This window comes from Marmota monax, unplaced genomic scaffold (assembly GCF_021218885.2).
Source record: "Marmota monax isolate L192 unplaced genomic scaffold, Marmota_monax_Labrador192_F-V1.1 WCK01_AAM20220418_F8-fsc00086, whole genome shotgun sequence".
Classification (NCBI taxonomy): domain Eukaryota; kingdom Metazoa; phylum Chordata; class Mammalia; order Rodentia; family Sciuridae; genus Marmota; species Marmota monax.
In genome coordinates this window covers 5,922,557-5,940,643 of record NW_026693086.1, presented here as the reverse complement: position 1 = coordinate 5,940,643, position 18,087 = coordinate 5,922,557, and the positions used below count along the sequence as shown (strand labels likewise).

General features: G+C 44.7%; 1 protein-coding gene and 1 long non-coding RNA gene across 3 annotated transcripts; one reads left to right on the top strand and one right to left on the bottom strand.

Moving 5' to 3' along the window:
- The first annotated feature begins 539 nt into the window (after positions 1 to 539).
- Positions 540 to 17,380, top strand: LOC124099361 (uncharacterized). 2 transcript variants are annotated; one of them, XR_006853930.2, is made up of 3 exons: positions 540 to 966; positions 15,538 to 15,643; positions 16,377 to 17,379. It is a non-coding gene; the product is annotated as an uncharacterized LOC124099361 (long non-coding RNA). The 2 variants fall into 2 exon arrangements; XR_009227810.1 differs by lacking the exon at positions 540 to 966 and adding an exon at positions 12,552 to 12,685 and having other exon boundaries at positions 16,377 to 17,380.
- CUNH16orf54 (chromosome unknown C16orf54 homolog) lies at positions 10,044 to 12,578 on the bottom strand. The gene is made up of 2 exons (XM_046454381.2): positions 12,440 to 12,578; positions 10,044 to 11,813 (listed from the first exon to the last, which is right to left on the bottom strand). Exon 2 carries the CDS (start codon positions 11,811 to 11,813, stop codon positions 11,136 to 11,138), a length of 678 nt encoding a protein of 225 aa, XP_046310337.1. The 5' UTR covers positions 12,440 to 12,578; the 3' UTR covers positions 10,044 to 11,135.
- Positions 17,381 to 18,087: the final 707 nt, after the last annotated feature.

Genomic DNA, 18,087 nt, shown 5'->3' with positions numbered 1-18,087 from the left:
TATATATATATATATATATATGATAGTTGTCTTATTCATTTATTTATATGTGATGCTGAGAATTGGACTCAGTGCCTTACTCATGCTAAGCAAGCACTCAGCCACTGAGCCACAACCCCAGCCCTTGAGATTCTTATATATTTTGGATATTAACACTTCATCAGATGTGTTGTTTGTAAATAGTTTTTCCCAACCTGTATGTTGTCTCTGCATTGTTTCTTTTGCCTAATAATACTTTGATTTCCAAATATTGTAAATCTAACTTTGTAGAGCACCAGATATTGGCATAATCTTTAGGACTTGTTAGGCAGGCCCAGAGCAGTGTTCAGTCTGGGGTTAATTATTCCCTCCCCAGTGCTGTGTGAATTCTGAACGTTAGCAGCCTGGCTGGTGGGAAAATGCCCTGGCCCTGGCCTTGTGTGAGTCCTGGGCACTGTTCCCTCTAATCCTTTCAGATGGTTCTTTCCCTGGCCTTGGGTAGTTTCCTCACACACATGTGCTGATTAATTCTCTGCTGAGTACTTGAGGGAACCCTCTGAAGGTCTCTGGGTCTCTCTGCAACTCTCTCTTCCCCACTATTCATCTCCAGCTCCAGCTGCTGTGGTCTCTCGGACCCTCAGCTCCATTTCCTCAGCTCAGAAAGTCCTCTGGGCTCCACCTCACTTCTCCCTCCTTGCTCTGCCACTGGGAACTCTTTTGAGAGAGTAAGCTGGCCAATCTTAGAAGGGCAAACCTTGCATGTTTCCTTTCTCTCTGGGATTTCATTGCCTTCGTTATTGTTTGTCATTGTCTGATGCACAGTTTGTAACACTGTTGTCTTCCTGTATTTTGTCTGTCTTTGCTATGTCTTTGTAATGGTGATGGCGGTTGTTTCCCGTGGGGGCCCTGTTCCTCCATCTTGCCAGAAGTGGGAGTCCTCCAGCAGTGGTTGAAAAGCTCCTCAGGTGATTCCAACAAGCAGCCAAGGTGAGAGCCACCTTTTTCTCCATCAAATAGAGTCTTTGATTATTTCTTTTGCTCCATTTCCCCTGTACTCTCTTTCTGGAAATTATGTTATACATTGAATGAATTGATCTTCCATCGCTTAACTCTTTTTTCCCATTTCTTTATCATTTTGCTCTACATCCCTAGAGGTGTCTAAAAATATTTCCTCCTGGGTTCAATCCCACCAGTGTGCATGCATGCATGCATGTGCATATGTATGCATGTGCACACACACACACACACACACACACAGACTCACTTCTGGAAACTTCCAGGGTAGTTTATTCAATTTTGTTTAGAAGAAACCTCTATCTGGTGGTCCATGGGCCCCATGTACCTTTTGTGGACAGAGATTTACATATATATTCAAGAAATTGTCAACAATTTGGTCACTTTTAACTAAAAATCCAGGTTTATAGCTTTTCCTAGAAGTTCAGGGAATAGAAACAGACGGACTGAGCAAAGCTACCCCTAGAGTCAGGCAGGTGGTCTCTTTTTACCTGCAACCTCCCATCTACTTCCCTTACCTGTGCCATGTGCTTGGCCACTTTATATATGTATTCATGATCCTTGGGTTTTTTTTTTTTTTGTTCAGGGAAGAAATATTGACTCTATACACAGGGATGGCCATGGAGTGGTTACGAGATTGTCCTTTAATTAATCATCTCATTTTCTCTCCCACTTCCCACTCCTCTCTGCAAATCCAGTGCCTTCTATTTGGAGCCTCTCACCTCCCTTAGCCTTCTCCTGGGTAGGTTCTATTTGGTTTTGTTTGTTTGTTGTTGTTGTTGTTCTGTTTTTTGGCAATGCTAGGGATGAACCCAGGCCTGATACGTGCTAGGCAAGAACTCTACTAGCATTGAGCCACATCCCAAGCCCCTCCTGGGTAGGTTCTATGCAAAGGTTCTACTGCTCTAGTTTCTTTCTCAGTATGATACCATTTATTTTCTGTCTTCTAGAAATTCATGTTAATGTATGAGCTGCTGATGTCCCCTCCACTCTTAGCACTGTTTTAAATTTATATTAATACATTTGTTTTTGTTTTTATTTCTCTGCAGTATTGAGGTGTTCTTTACCATTTAGGTACATCCCCAGCCCCTTTTATTTTATTTTGACACAGTATCTTGCTAAATTGGTGAGGTTGCCCTTGAACTCGAAATCCTTTTGTCTCAGCCTCCTGAGTCACTGGGGTTATAGGCAAATGTCACCATGCCCAGTTATTTTAATATTTGCTTGAGATTTGGACTTCTGAGAATTTGGACTTCTAGAATTAATATAAAACTCTACAACATGAATGTAAGTTTTCCTATAAAGTATATCTTACTATTTTATGCTTTTGAATTTTCTCTCATTATCTACCACAGAATGTTCTTTTCCCAAATTAAAACTAGAAACTTTGTAGGGAACAGTCTGAGACAAGTGTTTAATAAAGTATTAGCATTGTTTCCAGAGAAATCCAATAACTGGAGGAGGAAAAAAAGGAAGTTACTCCTAAATCATTTGCTAATATCAATTTTTTAAAGAAGTATTTTGCTTTACTTTAAATGTCCACGTTTGTTTTTATTTTACTTTATTTATGTATTTATTTATTTTGAGATGGGGGTCTCACTGTGTTTCTAAGGCTGGTTCAAACTTCTGAGCTCAAGGGATCCTTCTGTCTCAGTATCTCAAGTGCTTGGATTATAGGTATGTGCTACTGAACCCAGCTTCACATTTTTTTGTTTGTTTGTTTGGTTGGTTTGGTTCTGGGGATTGAACCCAGGGCACCTAACCACTGAGTCACATCCCCAGCCATTTGTATTTTTCATTTTGAGATAGAGCCTCATTAAATTGCTTAGGTCCTCACTAAGTTGCTGAGGCTGGCCTCAAATTTGAAATCGTCCTGCCTCCTGAGTTGTTGGAATTACAGGCATGCACCACCATGCCCAGAATACATTTATTTTTATTTTCTGGGGATACCGGGGATTTAACTCAGGAGCACTTGACCACTGAGCCACATTCCCAATCCTATCTTGTATTTTATTTAGAGACAGGGTCTCATTGAGTTGCTTAGAGCCTTGCTTTTTGCTGAGGCTGGCTTTGAACTCATGATCCTCCTGTCTCAGCCTCCAGAGCTGCTGGGATTTCGGGCGTGTGCCACTGCACCCATATCATATGTTTTTAGTTTTTATTTTATTTCCTTTTTTTGATACTGGGGATTGAACTCAGGGGCATTTCACCACTGAGCCACATCCCCAGCCCTATTTTGTGTTTTATTTAGAGACAGGGTCTCATTGAGTTCCTAAGCACCTTGCCGTTGGTGAGGCTGGCTTTGAACTCAGGATCCTCCTGTCTCAGCCTCCCAAGACCCTGGGATTACAGGCTTGTGCCACATGCCCGGCATGTTTATTTTTATTGATAGAATATTTTAATTGTTTATTATATTATCAAAGTTTATTTTAGATTTTTCCATTCCAAGGTTGATTTATATAGCAAATGATTAGTTTTATTGAAAGAATTGGTATTTTTTTTTAATTAATAAAGTGATGTGCTTTGTGATATATGGCAAAATGAACCCTCTATCATCTATCATCAATCTATATCTCCTTATGGCAGATACCCTTCATGGTTCATTACCTACCCTATGTTCATCATTTCCACCTCCTACTCTTCTTTCTTGCTAACACAGTGCTAATTTTGTTTGGGGTGAGCTCAGCCCTAAGGGGTAAATCACTGTTGGCCTGGGTTCCCTGTGACAAACCCATCTTTTAATGACAGCTATGTGGTTTCCCAAACTCCCTTGTAAATGTTAATGCCCATGTGACATGGTTATGACCAATGGTAAAGGGTCTGCTGAGAGGTTTCTAGAAGGCCATTTAGGGTTGGAAGGGTGGCTCAGCAATGCTTTGAAGCCCCAACACTCTTTCCAACCCGTTAGTCCCCCAATGCTAGTGTATCGGCTCCCTATCCCTTAAGACTGGATTTAAATCACCAGTGCCCTGCTACTTTAAGCCTAGAATGTTCCTGATGATATAAGAGCCACATTAGACTTTAGAAATAGTGTCTGTTTTCTAATAGTGCTGCCTCTGAAGAAGGCCTCCCTAGAAAATGGTGGTTTGATTAAGACTTAAAGGTAGGAAATAACCAAGACAAAGTGGAGGGAGGGAGATGACTGTTGTAAGAGGGGAACAGGATATGCAAAGGGGACTAGAAGGAAAGAAAAAAGTTTAGTATGACAGGAGTTTAGAGAAGGCCAAGCCTGAGCAAGGCAGGCAAGGATGAGCAGAGGAGGCAGAGAGCTTGTATGAGTTTCCTTTTGCTGTGATAACAAATACTACCAACTTAGTGGCTTAAACCGGCACCTGCTATCTCACACATTGTGTGAGAAACTCACATACATCAGGCATCAGCTCTTTGTCTGCTCTGGGTTTCACAAGGTACAAATCAAGAGACAAGACCCTATCTCAAAATTTAAAAAAAAAAAAAAAACAACGAAAAAATTAAAAGGGCTAAGGATGTTGCTCAGTGGTAGAGTGCCCCGGTGTTTAATCCCTAGGACCTCAAATGAAACAAAAGATGGTGATTGGTTCCGTGAGACCTCAACCTCACAGTTGATGGGACGTCACTGCTGAGTTTGAAACAGAAAAGTGCTTAGTTTAGTCTTTCATTCTCAAGATTCCTATAATGGAGTTAAATATGCTAGAGTTAGTATAAGGGGAAAACCCATATTATATCTCCCTGGTGCACTGGGAGTCCTAGTAGAAACTCCTGGAGCTTTAGGACTTTCTAATCAGACACCTTGTATCTGAGCAGTTGATAAGTCTTTTCATGTTTGGCTGCTTTGTTGTTAAAAGAAAACTGTTCATGAAATTATGGGAGTCAGAAACCCTTTTTAGCAATTGGGATGGTAGTGATGGGGATCAAACTGAAGACCTCATACATGCTAAATGAAGGCTCTACCACTGAGCTACATCCTCAGCCCTTATTTACTTACTACTTACTGGTACTGAGTATTAAACCCAGAGGTGATTTACTACTGAGCTACAATCTCAGCCCTTTTTTTTTTTTTCGATACCAGGGATTGAACTCAGGGGCACTCAACCACTGAACCACATCCCCAGCCCTATTTTGTATTTTATTTAGAGACAGAGTCTCATTGAGTTGCTAGGCACCTCGCTGTTACTGAGGCTGGCTTTGAACTCCCCATCTTCCTGCCTCAGCCTCCCAAGCACTGGGATTACAGGCATGCGCCACTGTGCCTGGCTAAATCCCCTTTTAATAATCATACTTCCTGTTGATTCTGTTTTTATAGGAAACCCTGACTAATATAGAAATCATACTGTGTTGCTTTACAATCATCAGTTTAGGAAGACAGCATGTACAAGCTGGAGGTACAGACTTGGAGATCAGCAGGGTCTGAGACAGCAATTGAAGTCACGGGTGAGATTGCCACCCAGCAAGGAGAGCCAGGGAGTGTGACCACTGAGAGAAAGAAGGGATGTCAGGCTTCTGTGGAGTCATAGGAGCTGAGGGAAAAGAAAGTTCCAAGGAATCACCATGTCTAATGCTGCCTGCAAGAGGCTTACAAGTGTCCTTTGATTAAAATATACAGGCATGATTTTGGCAAAAGCAGTTTCTGTAGAGTTCTGGAAAAGCCGGCAAGAAAATTGAGACTGTTAGGTTAGATAATTCTTTCCAGAATTGGCTATGAAGGAGATGAGAAGTCATGCTATATGTGAAAGAGAGAATTCATTGTTGGTTGGCTGTGTGTGTGTGTGCGTGTGTGTGTGTGTGCGTGCGTGTGTGTGTTTAAGTACCAGTGATTGAACACAGGGGTGCTTAACTACCGATCCACATCCCCAGCCCTTTTTGTATCTTTTCTTTTTTATTTATTTTTATTTATTTATTAATATTTATTTTTTAGGTGTAGATGGACACAACACAATGCCTTTATTTTTATGTGTTGCTGAGAATTGAACCCGGGTCCTGCCCATGCTAGGCGAGTGCTCTACCGCTGAGCCACAATCCCTGCCCTTTTCTTTTTTATTTTGAGACAGGGCCTCACTAAGTTGCTGAGGATGGCTTTGGCCTTGCCATCCTCCTGCTTCAGCCCTCTGAGCCGCTGAGATTACAGGCATGCATCACTGTAGTACCCGAATCATGGTTGGCTGTGTTTTAAGGTGCAAGAGATATCTGTTGGCTTGCTTTTTGAGACAGGGTACTTACTCTGTTGTTCAGGTTGGCCTCCAGCTCCTGGGCTCAAGTGATCCTCCTGCTTCAGCCTCCTGAGTAGCTGGGACTATAGGCATGTACCACCACACCCAGCACCTGGTGAAAGAGATTTGAAATTCATTTATATGAGGAAATTGGTTTTGTGTGAGTGTGTGTGGGTTTATAATATTATAAATAGATTAACTTATACTTACCTGGCAGCAGAAACACCACGATGATGCAGGTGGTTTTCCCAGGGCACGGCTTCTCCATTGCAATAAATAGATTAACTTGCCAAGCATGTCTCCACCATGAAACATCCAGAAGCACTTTATAAAATTAAGCAAACATCCTTTAAGATGAACAGCTGAGCTAGGTGTGTTGTGCATGCCTTTAATCTGAACTTCTTGGGAGGCTGAGGCAGAAGGATCACAAGATCAAACCCCATCTGGGCAACTTAGGGAGACCCTGTCTCAGAAATAAAAAGGACTGGGGGGTGTACCTAAGTGGTAGAATGCCCCTGGACTCAATTCCCAGTACAGGGGGAAAAGAAAAGCACATCCAAGCCACAAGAAAGTAAGGGACCTCCCCAGAAGGAGCACATGAAGAGGAAATAGAAAACCATAGCTGTGGGAGGTGCTGGGTGGTTGAGGCTCTTGGCAAAAAAGAGGCTTGGGGAATTTTTTTTTCAGTACCAGTACTGGGGATGGAACCCAGGAGCAGTTTACTTATGAGCCACATCCTCAATCCTTTTTATTTTGAGATGGATGTCACTAAATTGCCAAAGCTGGCCTCAAACTTGGATCCTTCTGCCTCAGCCTCCAGAGGCTACTGAGTTCCACTTCCCTGGGGAATTAAAAACTGAGATCCTGTTGGAAAGTTTAGACCTTTAAAGGATGACATCTGACTCCCAGCCCAGGGAGCACAAAAGAGCTTGTCTGTCTCACCCTGAGATCTGACAACAATAAAAAGTGTCCCCTGATATTTTATAACCAACAGTTTGTCCTCACTTAGATTTGAGGTTTAAATTTACACCATCTTCATGGTTTGGGAAACCCAAATACATTTAATAAATATTGTGGTCCAGGATTGGTAATACCCCTGAATTACCTGAGGCAAAAATCAAACACAAAACTTCTCTAGAAAGACTAATCCTTGTTAGTCAGCTTTCTGTAAATATAACAAAATGACTGAGACAACTTATAAAGAGAAAAGGTATATTTTGGCTCATAATTTTATTTATTTATCGAGATGGAGTCTCACTATGTTGTCTTAAACTCATGGGCTCGAGTGATCCTCCTACCTCATCCTCCCAAGTAGCTGGGACTTCAAGCATAAGCCACCATACCTGGCAACAGTTCGGGAGGGTTCAGTCCATGACAGGTTGGTTCCTTTGCTTTGGACCTGTGGTGAGGCAGCATCTCGCAATAGGAGTACATGGTGGAAGAAAAACCAGAGAGCAGAGAGAGACTGGATGGGCCAGGGTCCCAAAATCTCCCTCAGGGGCCTGGCTCCAATGCCTCCCCCTAGGCCCTACCTTTTAGACAAGATTGGGTGCATTCAGGGTAGAATGGTCATAGACAAGGCCCTACCTTTTAAAGGTTTCACCTTCCAATAGTACTACCCTGAGGACCAAGCCATTAATACATGGGGCCTTTGGAAGACATTGAAGATCCAAAGTATAGCATCCTCAAACCTGGTCATGTGAATTCCTACTGATAAAACTCTGATGAAGCTCAGATCACACCTCAAATTACAAAATGTAAGAAAAAAATCTGTGGTAAATGAGACAAAGCAGACACAACATCCAACAGGATTCACCTTGGCCTAGAACCCCAGACATTAGAGTTATTGGGTAAAGGACTGTACAGTAAGTAAGATTTAAATGCTTAAAGATGTAAAAGAGTGAACCAACATGAGAAAGATGGTGTTAAATATGGTGTTAAAAATGAGAGAGGTTTAAAAGAAAGAGAAAGGAGAAAAGGTAAAACGAATGCACCTATTAATCCATCCACTTATTCATCCTCCTTCAATTGAGGTTTCTGTTATGTCTTGGAACCCCATGCTCTGGGTCTGGGAATGGGAAGATGATTCTGGGGATAGCAAGTTGGACTCGGCCTCAGGAAGATCGTGTGTACCTGTCCACGTGTTCTTCTGTCCACCAGCCACAACTCTGCTCACTCAGCTATCCATTCTCCCTCCATCCACCCTTCCATTGGCTTAGCCACCTTTCATTTTATAGCATCCTCCAGTGTCACAGCTAAAAAAAATTGCAATAGAACATCTTGTTTTATTGCCTGTCTCTTGTTGTACAGAGAAAGAACACGAGGCCCTAAAATAAAAACAATAACAACAACAAAAACACTTTTCTTAACTCTCTAAAGTGATGGGAAATAAAGTCAAACTGAAAGCCAGACACCTTACCCTGGTTTCCTGTCTAGTGCATGCTGTCTCTCCTGAGCACTGGCAGGGGAGCTCCTAAGTTCTGAACCCCAGTGTCTCTCTTTGTTTTTCCCTTAGTAGACTGTTTACTCCTCGTGAGCAGAGTCCCCACAAACCATCTTGTCAGCTGATGACCATGACCATGACAACTGATATAGTTACCCAGCTCATGAGTGACAAGATTTCCATCTTGTATCAGTTTTTCCTTTTCTTTCTCTTTCTTTCTTTCTTTTTTAAAAAATATTCTATTTTTTAGTTGTAGTTGGACACAATACCTTTATTTCACTTATTTGTTTTTTTATGTGGTGCTGAGGATAGAACCCAGGGTCTCGCATGCGTGAAGCAAGCGCTCTACTGCTGAGCCACAACCCCAGCCCCTTCCTTCCTTCCTTCCTTCCTTTTCTTTTTCTCTTTCTTTCTTTTCTTTTCTATCTTTTAACACAGGGACACTTAACCATTGGGCTACATCCTCAACCCTTTTTATTTTATTTTTTAAATTTTGAGACAGCGTATTATAAGTTGCTGAGGCTGGCTTTGAACTTGTGATCCTCCTGCCTCAGCCTCCTGAGTTGCTGGGATTACAGGTGTGCGCCACCACTCCTGGCCCTTGTGTCAGTTTTGACCTGATTTCTACCTTGCATCAGTTTCAAGTCTGTGTCCCATCTCACCCCTACCTTCATCCCCCAACCTGATACTACGAGTTCCTTGAGGGAAGGGGCAGGTCTCATTCCTACAACACCTGGCTCAGAAGAAGGTGTTCAAGATGCAGGTGGATGAGGACACCTGGGGACAGAGGCTGTGGCACAGGGTTCTTGGTCCCTCTGCCTGGGGGCTGCTTGTTGCTGGACTGCTCCTTCAACTTCTAGCATGCGAGGGACTAGAGGGGAGTCTCCAAGTGCTCCTCAGCAGCCTGAGCAGGAAGTACAGAGTGGTTCCCTGGGCATGGCTGCACTTGAGAGGCTCCTAGCCACAATACAGTTTTCCCTGCATGGCTGTGCCAGCCTGTGATCTCAGTTACTTGGGAGGCTGAGGCAGGAGGATCACAGTTTGAGGCCAGCCACAGCAACTTGGCAATACTTTGTCTCAAAATTAAAAATAAAAAGGAATGGGGATGTAGTTCAGCGCCCAGCACATTCCCAGTACCACCATAAATAAATAAATAACAACATAGGATCACTGTCAACTCCATCCACCTCAGCATTCCAGGAGAAGTTCTGTTTGGTGCTAGAATCTGACACTTTTCCCACTTGCTGATCCATTAGATACTTTTCTTTTAACAAAGAGCAGAGTTTGGGGTCAATGCCTCTAACAGGAAACAATGTCTACTTGGAACTTAATAACTTCATTTACATTGTATTTCATATTTGACCTTCTATTTATGGCAAGTGATACTGGTTTTCCATTTATAGAAGTGATACAAAAAGAGATTCCTTTAAAAGTAAATTTATTAAGAGCCAACTTAAAGAAAAATGTAAAGCCAATGACAGTGCAGGTTGATAAGCTAATGTAGCAAAAATCCTAATAATCCTTACAGAAATTTGAGAAATTGAAAAACCAGGGAATAGAAACTTGCCACCCATAGCTCCTCTCCTAGTAGGGAGGTCAGTTAGTAGACCCAGAGGCATTTGGGGTACCGTTTCTATGGGGTCAGTCATAGGTAAGTCTGTCTCTCTGGACTATGCAGAAAGCTGAGAGGGACGATGGCCAGAGATTGCATTTTGGAAAGTCTCCTTTCCAAGTTTGACCAGATTGGGTTCTTCTTGGCCCAGGTTTTCCTCACCCTGGAATAAGATCAGAGAGCTGAGATGTGTCAGCCATAGGCAGATGGGCAGAGAAGCCTGTTCTTTGACTTTAAGTCCCAACTCCAGGCAAGAGAAGGGCCCTTCAGCTTGGGTCAGCAAGTTCCTTTGCCATTTGAGAGTCAAAGTCATAGTTCATATGTAATAAAAGGCTCCTTTGCTTGATCTCGTCTTCTGCGTTTTCCTGAGGACCTCATAGCAGTTAGGGATAGAATGGCTCGGGAGGGATAAGATTTGTGGCTCCAGGAGGCTGGATTCCTGTCATCTGTTGCCAACACAACTGTCTCTTGACATCTCACATCCGGGCCACAAGTCACCATCCATGGGACCCCTTTGCTTTCATAGGGCATCTTAGGCACACACTGTTATTAGGTGGAAGTGGCTGGGTTGACACTATTTCCTGTCTGTTACCTTGAGTTCTTACTCTGGAAATCAGTCTTGGAGCTTTCTGTCAGCAGCACTTCCGGTCCTCTGAACCACAGCTCAGAGTATTAAGCAGAGGCACCTATGGGTTCCCTGGAGCACAGACTCTGTCCACACTCAGGCTGCCCACGTCCAGGCTCAGGAGAATTGAAATACAGACAGAAGGCCTGAGAGAATATCTTCTCTGGGGCAGCCTCAGGACCAGCCCTGAGGCTGAAGCCTGGGATCTCATGGTCCCTTGGATATGGGGCCTTTTGTAGGGGTCTCTGGGAGGCCAGTCACACAGGCTCTGGGGATTCAGAACCCGACACTGGTCCGGCCTTCCCGCCTCCAGAATGCTGAAATCTGCTCCAGGGTGACCCGAGGCTGGAGTCCCCAGTCAGGCTCAGGGCTCCCTGGCCTCTGCCTCCAGGCCTTAGGGCTCCCCAACTGCATGCTGACCTCTGACCTCAGCTCAGGCTCAGCCCAACTCACCAGGCCCGTGGCATGGGGCCTCTCTTCCTGGGACTGGGGCCCCCAGAAGGTGCTTTGGGCTGGGACCTCAGGTGGGGTCTGGAGAACCAAGGAACTGGGAGCAGAGTGGGGGGCTAAAGGGGCAAGTGGGGCGCTTGCTTGGGCCTCCAAAGTGCCCCCAGGGGTGGGAGGGTCTGGGGCCCTGCACGACAGCAGGGGGACTGCTGCTCCATACCAGTCCTCAGAGCGCTCTCTGGCAGTGCCTGTAGGCTCAATCCACAGCTCCCCTCCGGGGCGCCAGACCAGGGTGGGTGCGTGGTGGGTCCCAGGGTCTGCGCGGAGAGAGCGGCGGAACAGGCGTTCGGCCAACACGGCTGTAGTCAGGATGAAGAAGGCGGCGAGGGAGGCCAGGGCCAGCATGATGGGGATGCAGGGGCCACAGGGCAGCGGAGGCCACAAGGCTGTCTCGGATGCACTGGGTGCCTCCATGTGCTCAGATGGCTGCCCACGAGTTGCAGGCATCTGGAGACCCAGAGGTGAGAAGAGGGAGCAAGTAAGGCCACGTCAGCACAATCAAGAGGTGGACAGGGGCACAGTGTCCAGGAAACAACAACGGACAAGGCAAAGGGGACTCGGGATCCAGCTCGCAGACAGAGGGACAAAGGGAACCCAAAGGGGACAAGAACAAGCCGGGGGGCCAGAGGACAGGCAGACCTCCTCCTGCAGGCCCTCCAGTCCCTTTCTGGAAGCCCCATTTCCTCCCAGACAAAAGCTCAGGGCCACAAGGGCTTCTTTCCTAGGCCCCTCGGGTCCTCTGGCCTAGAGAGGAAGTAGTAGGAGAGGAAATGAGAGAACCTCCCTCCCTCCCGGCCCCTTCCCCTGCATGGGCACCCCCTCTCTGGCTGTCGCTGCTGCGGCCACCTCAGTGCTCCTTTACTGAGTCACCTCCCACCTTGAAGGTGGTCTCATCTCAGGGCTCCACCATATTTGCTGCTGTGCCAGGTCTCTGGTGACACCTCTGCACCTGTCCCAGCCTCTCCAGCTGCGCTCTCTGGGGCCTGTCCCTACCTCCCTTGTTTGTCTCTGCCTGCTTTTCTCTCGACCCCAGGTCCTCCCTCTGGGGGGGCCTCCTGCACCCCTCATCTCACCTCCTCGGGTCAGCCCTGGGCTCCTCTTCCTCTCTTCAGAGCCGCTCTGCCTTTCGCATGCCTCCGGTTGGTGCTCAGCGGTTGTTGAAAGGCCTGAAGGCACAGAGAGGGCTGGCCTCACATAAGGGCGGAAGGGAGGCCACCACCTGTTGCTGGGCAACTGTGACCCAACTCCTCCAGCCCCGGTGGAGTGTTGCCAAGGCAACCTGAGGGGATGTGGTCACTGCGGCAAGAAGGCGTTTCCTGGTAAGGTGGGGCGGGAGTGGGCAGTGGCTCTGTTGAACTCAGTGTCACCTCAGAGCCAGCCCCCAGCCCCCAGAACGTTCACGCAGAGGCCAGGAAATAGGATGTGGAGATTCTGGCCATTCTACTCCCAGAGCACCATGGTGTATCCTCTGTTGGCCCCTGGGAGGCTGCCCCATCCCTGTCCTGCCCACTGGCCTCTACAAAACTGCTCCTGCCATCTGGCCCCCTACCCCCCTCATGCCTGTCTAGCCCATCTGCCTTCCCACTTTTAATTAACACAACTCTCCTTGTTTTCAGACCATTTAACCTCAATTTTGGTTGGAAAATATCTGTGAGGTGGGACTTGAGTAGTAACAGTGTCAGGACTCTGGGAAAGATTGAGAGCATAAAAATAGGCGTAGGCCTGTGTCTCGGGCCCCAGCCTTCTGCCATCTCTGCTCCTTTCTCCTGGTGCTAATGGTCAGAGCAGACTGCAGCACAGTGTGATGGAGTATAATGGGAGTGTGGAGTCCAGGAATCTTCCAGAGATTTCTGACTCACTCATCAACAGATGACAAAAGGCCTAAAAAAGGGAGGTGACATACCCAAAGTCACACAAGCCACATGCTTTTGTGTGGGTGTGTGGGGTGGGGGTGGTAGGGCTGGTGAGCTGGAGGGGGAGCACAGTTATAAATACCTGGTCTGACAAGCTCCTTGCACACAACACGGCTCATTAGGCAGCCATATTTTGTTTTGCAAAGTCACAACCAATTAATATGAAAGGCTACAAGAACAAGTTGATGTGTTAGTGTCCTTGCAAAGAAGGTGCAAGGGCAGCCTGGTTCAAGACAGTTCTGTTGGTGGCTTTGAGGAAGGGGACAGGAAGAGAACAGGGCACTGTGGGGGTGGGGGGAGTGGTGGAAGTGGAGGATCCCAGGACTCTGAGCCTTAGGACACCTGCAGAAACCTGATGGGATTAGACTTTGATGAGATTACCAGCCTTAAAATAAAACTTAGACTTAACACCACTGACCTGTACACTTGACATAGTTAAGACAGTTAAGTTTTATGTTTATATTTTAATCTAAATAAGCAAATAAATAAAACATAGAAATTAAGTGTGCTCTCTTTTAATTAATCTTTCTAACAACAACAAAAACAAAAAAGACAAGGGCTAGGGAAGTAGCTCAGTGGCAGAGTGCATGAGGCCCTGGATTTGATCCTTAGGACAGCGGGGTTGGAGGGGGGTGGGGAGACAAGACTTTAGATAAGTAAACATTAAAAATCAGGATGATTAGACATGGCAGGATTTTTCTGCTACTATCAAACTGGCTATTCTTTTTTTTTTCCTTGTTATAGGGATTGAACCCAGAGATGCTTTACCACTGAGCTACATCGCCAACCTATTTTATTTTTCATTTTGAGACAGGATCTTGCTAATTTGCTGAGGCTAGCCTTGAACTTGTGATCTTCCTGTCTCAGCCTTCTCGGGTCACTGGGATTACAGGCAGGCACCACTGTGCCTGGAAGCTGTTTTGATTCTTATTTTTTGTTGTTTAAAAAAAAAAAAAAACAATTTAGCATACCTGTAAGCCCAGTGACTAGGGAGATGGAGGCAGGAGGATCATAAATTCAAGGTCAGCTCAGCAACTTGGCAAGACCCTCAGCAACTTACTAATACCCGTATCAATATAGAAAATATTTTTTAAAAAGGACTAGGGATGTAGCTCAGTGGTAAAGCACCTCTGGTTTCACCCCCAACTTTGCCTCCCCACAAACAAAGCTTAAGAAATTTTAACTGATTTCTCAAAAAATGAAAAACAGAATTATTTTATCCACCTCTATATATGTACCCCAAAGAACTGAGAGCAGAGATGTGAATAGTTATTTCTGGACTCATGCTCATAGCAGCATCATTCACAATAGCCTTAAAGGGGAAGCCACCCCAAATGTTCATTGGCTGTTGAATGGTCTATATATACAATGGAATATTATTCAGCTTTTAAAAGGAATTCTAACATATGCTACAACACAGATGAACCTGGAACATGTTATGCTAAGTAAAATAAACTGGTTACAAAAGGATATATACTGTAGAATTCCATTTTGCCTAGAATGGTCAAAAATCAGACAGAAATTAGGATGCTTGTGGGGAGTTAGTGTTTAATAGGTACAGACTTTCAGTATGAAAAGATGAAAGAGGGACTGTGGTTGTAGCACAGTGGGGGAGCACTTGCCTAGCACTTGTGAGGCACTGGGTTTTATCCTCAGCACCATATAAAAAATAAATGAATAAATAAAGTATTTTTTAAAAAGATGAAAAAGTTCTGGAGATGGATAATGGTGATAGTTGTACTGCACTGTCAATGTACTTAATTCCTCTAAACTGTACACTTAGGGTTAAAATGGGGCTGGGGGTTTGGCTCAGTGATAGAGGCTTGACTAGCATGTGCAAGGCCATGGGTTTCATCCCCAGCACTGCAAAAAAATTTGAAAAAGTGGTAAGTTTTATGCTATATTTACTTTACCACAATATTTTAAACTTATATTTTATATGAAAAAAAATATATATATTATAATTTATTTATTTAGGGATTGAACCCTGGGGGACTTTACCACCGAGCTACATCCCCAGCTCATTTATTTATTTATTTATTTAGAGACAGGATCTTGCTAATTTTCTTAGGGCCTCATTAAATTGCTGAGGCTGGACTCAAAACTCGCAATCCTCCTGCCTTGGCCTATTGAGTCGCTGGGATTATAGTCTTATGCCACAGTGCCTATCTAAACTAATATTATAGAAAATTAAACTGTGAAGAAGGAAATTATTCCCCACAGTCTACTCTCTTGCAATAACCTTTTCTTTTTTATAGGTTTGTGCAGGATGGAGAATCAGAATCCAGGTGTCCTGGCCTCAGGCTCCTCCCACTCTACTATGCAAGAATTTCTGAAAAAAGGAATCAGGATGTTACTCAAGGAGTATGTGCAATAGAGAAGTCTCTGCATCAGAGGCCTAGAAAATAGGCACTTGGGGGTAACTCTGGACAAGTGGCTGCTCCTGGGGCCAGGTGTTCAGGAAGGAGCACAGAAAAATTTCTTAATTGACTGCAGAGCTGGTTTGTGATTTTCCATGTGCTTGCTATTTACTGACTTACTGAAGGTTTAAGTAGGAAGAGGCTCATTGTACCCCAAAACAGTGAAGCTCCTTAGAGTTCTGTGCTTGGTGCTCTTCACTCCCAGGTCTATGTGGAGGTTTTAAAATGTGGTTTGCAAATTCTTTCTCCCTGTTTTCCCCCCCCACCCCCAGTACCAGGGATTGAACCTAGAGGTGGTACCACTGAGCTCCATCTCCAGCCCTTTTTATTTTTTATTTTGAGACAAGTTCTCGCCAAGTTGCCCTGGCTGGCCTCTAACTTGAGCTCCTCATGCCTTGGCGTCTTGAATTACTGGAATCACTGATGTGCACCACAACAAATTCTTTAACACTCCTATCAACAAAGGCTGAAATTGGACATGGTGGTACACACCTATAGTCCCAGCTGCTCAGGAGGCTGAGGCGGCAGGAGGATCTTTTAAGACTAGGAGTTTGGGGCCAGATCCCATCTCAATTTAAAAAAAAAAAAAAGTTGAGTTTTTAAGTTCTCTCTTCTTGAATATGGGCTGACCTTAGTGGCTGATTTCTTTTCTTTTCTTCTCTCTCTCTCTCTTTCAGATGAGGAAATTTTGATTTGCAGCTCATAGTCCATTGTTGGCTGACTTCATTGCTCTGGGATGGAAGTGAGGCAGATCATGATGGAAGTTGTGAAGGAGGAAATCAGCTCAGGATATGGAAACAAGGAAGCAGGGAGCCTTCATGCTGATATCCAATGGACAGGATGCAGCAGAAGTGACACGGCATGACTTCTGAGACTAATTAAAATTTTAAAAAAAGGATAGAGCTGCAACCTGGTACTCCCACTCCACTCACCCTTGGAACTCAGCCACCATGTTGTGAGGAAGCCCAAGACATATATAGGTGCCTTGGCTAAAGTCCCAGATAAGGTCCCAATCAATAACCAACATCCACTACCAAACACGTAAATGGGCAAGTCTTCAGATGACTCTAGCCCCAGGATTTGAGCCACCTCAGCTGATATCAAGCAAAGCAGAGATGAGCTACCTGCCTGGAGCCCTGCCCAAAACACAGACTGAGGAAAAGAAATATTGCTATCTTAGGGAATTATGTTTTGGGGTGGTTTGTGACATAGAAATAGAAAACTGGCACACTTGACTTCAAGGGTTCTCACCAGGTGGGTTAAGGGCAGTAGTCCTGTATCACATGTGAGATCTTCTCAAGGGTTCACACTTAATTCCAATGTCCCCCCACCCTGTCTTGCTAGATTCTTACACCACTTTAGGGTATGAATTGGGTAGGCTGGGGAGAAATATAACAGCAACAACAGTGGAGTTGCAACAGAAATTTTGTAGAAGATTAAAAAATGCCCTCTCCATAATTGAGGTCCACTAGATCTGCTCAGTCTAATACAGTGGCCATCAGACATATGTGGTTCTTTTTATTTATTTATTTTTTAGTTTTCAGTGGACACAACATCTTTGTTTGTATGTGGTGCTGAGGATCGAACTCAGGCCACACGCATGCCAGGCGAGCGCGCTACCGCTTGAGCCACATCCCAGCCCCCATATGTGGTTCTTTAAATTAAAATTTATTAAAATAAAATAAAAATTGAGTTTCCTGGTCTCATCACACACACATATGTGGGTTTGTTGTTGTTGTTGTTTTGTTTTTTTTTGGTACTGGGTATACTGAGTATTGAACCAAGGGCAGTTTACCACTTTATATCTCCAGTCCTTTTTATTTTTTATTCTGAGACAGGGTTTCACTTAGTTGCTGAATCTGGTCTCAGACTTGCTATCCTCCTGTCTCAGCCTCCTAAGTCACTGGAATTACAGTTGTGTATCATCATGCCCAGCTTCAATGTTTACATCTCAAATGTTTAACAGGTACATGCAGCTAGTGGCCACCATCTGAGACAGCATAGGTACAGAATGTTTCCATCATTACAGAAAGTTCTATCAGGCAGTGAGGTTGGGTAGAATCTCACTATCCTGTCAACTGTGGACGCACACACCTATAATCTCAGAGACTCAGGAGGCTAAGGTAGGAGGATTGTAAGTCTGATGCCAGTTTCAGCAACTTAATGAGGACCTCAGTAACTTAGCAGGATGCTGTCTCAAAATAAGAAGGAACTGGAGATGTTGTTCAGTGGTAAAGTGCCCTGGGTTCAATCTCCAATAAATAGCCACCCCCCACCAAAAAAAGACTCATCTAAAACATCATGCCTTTAGAAGTTTTCCATGACTTCTCTAAAGATGGAAAAGCTACAAAGTTCTCTCTGTGATGGGCAGAAAGGCTACGGCAGGGA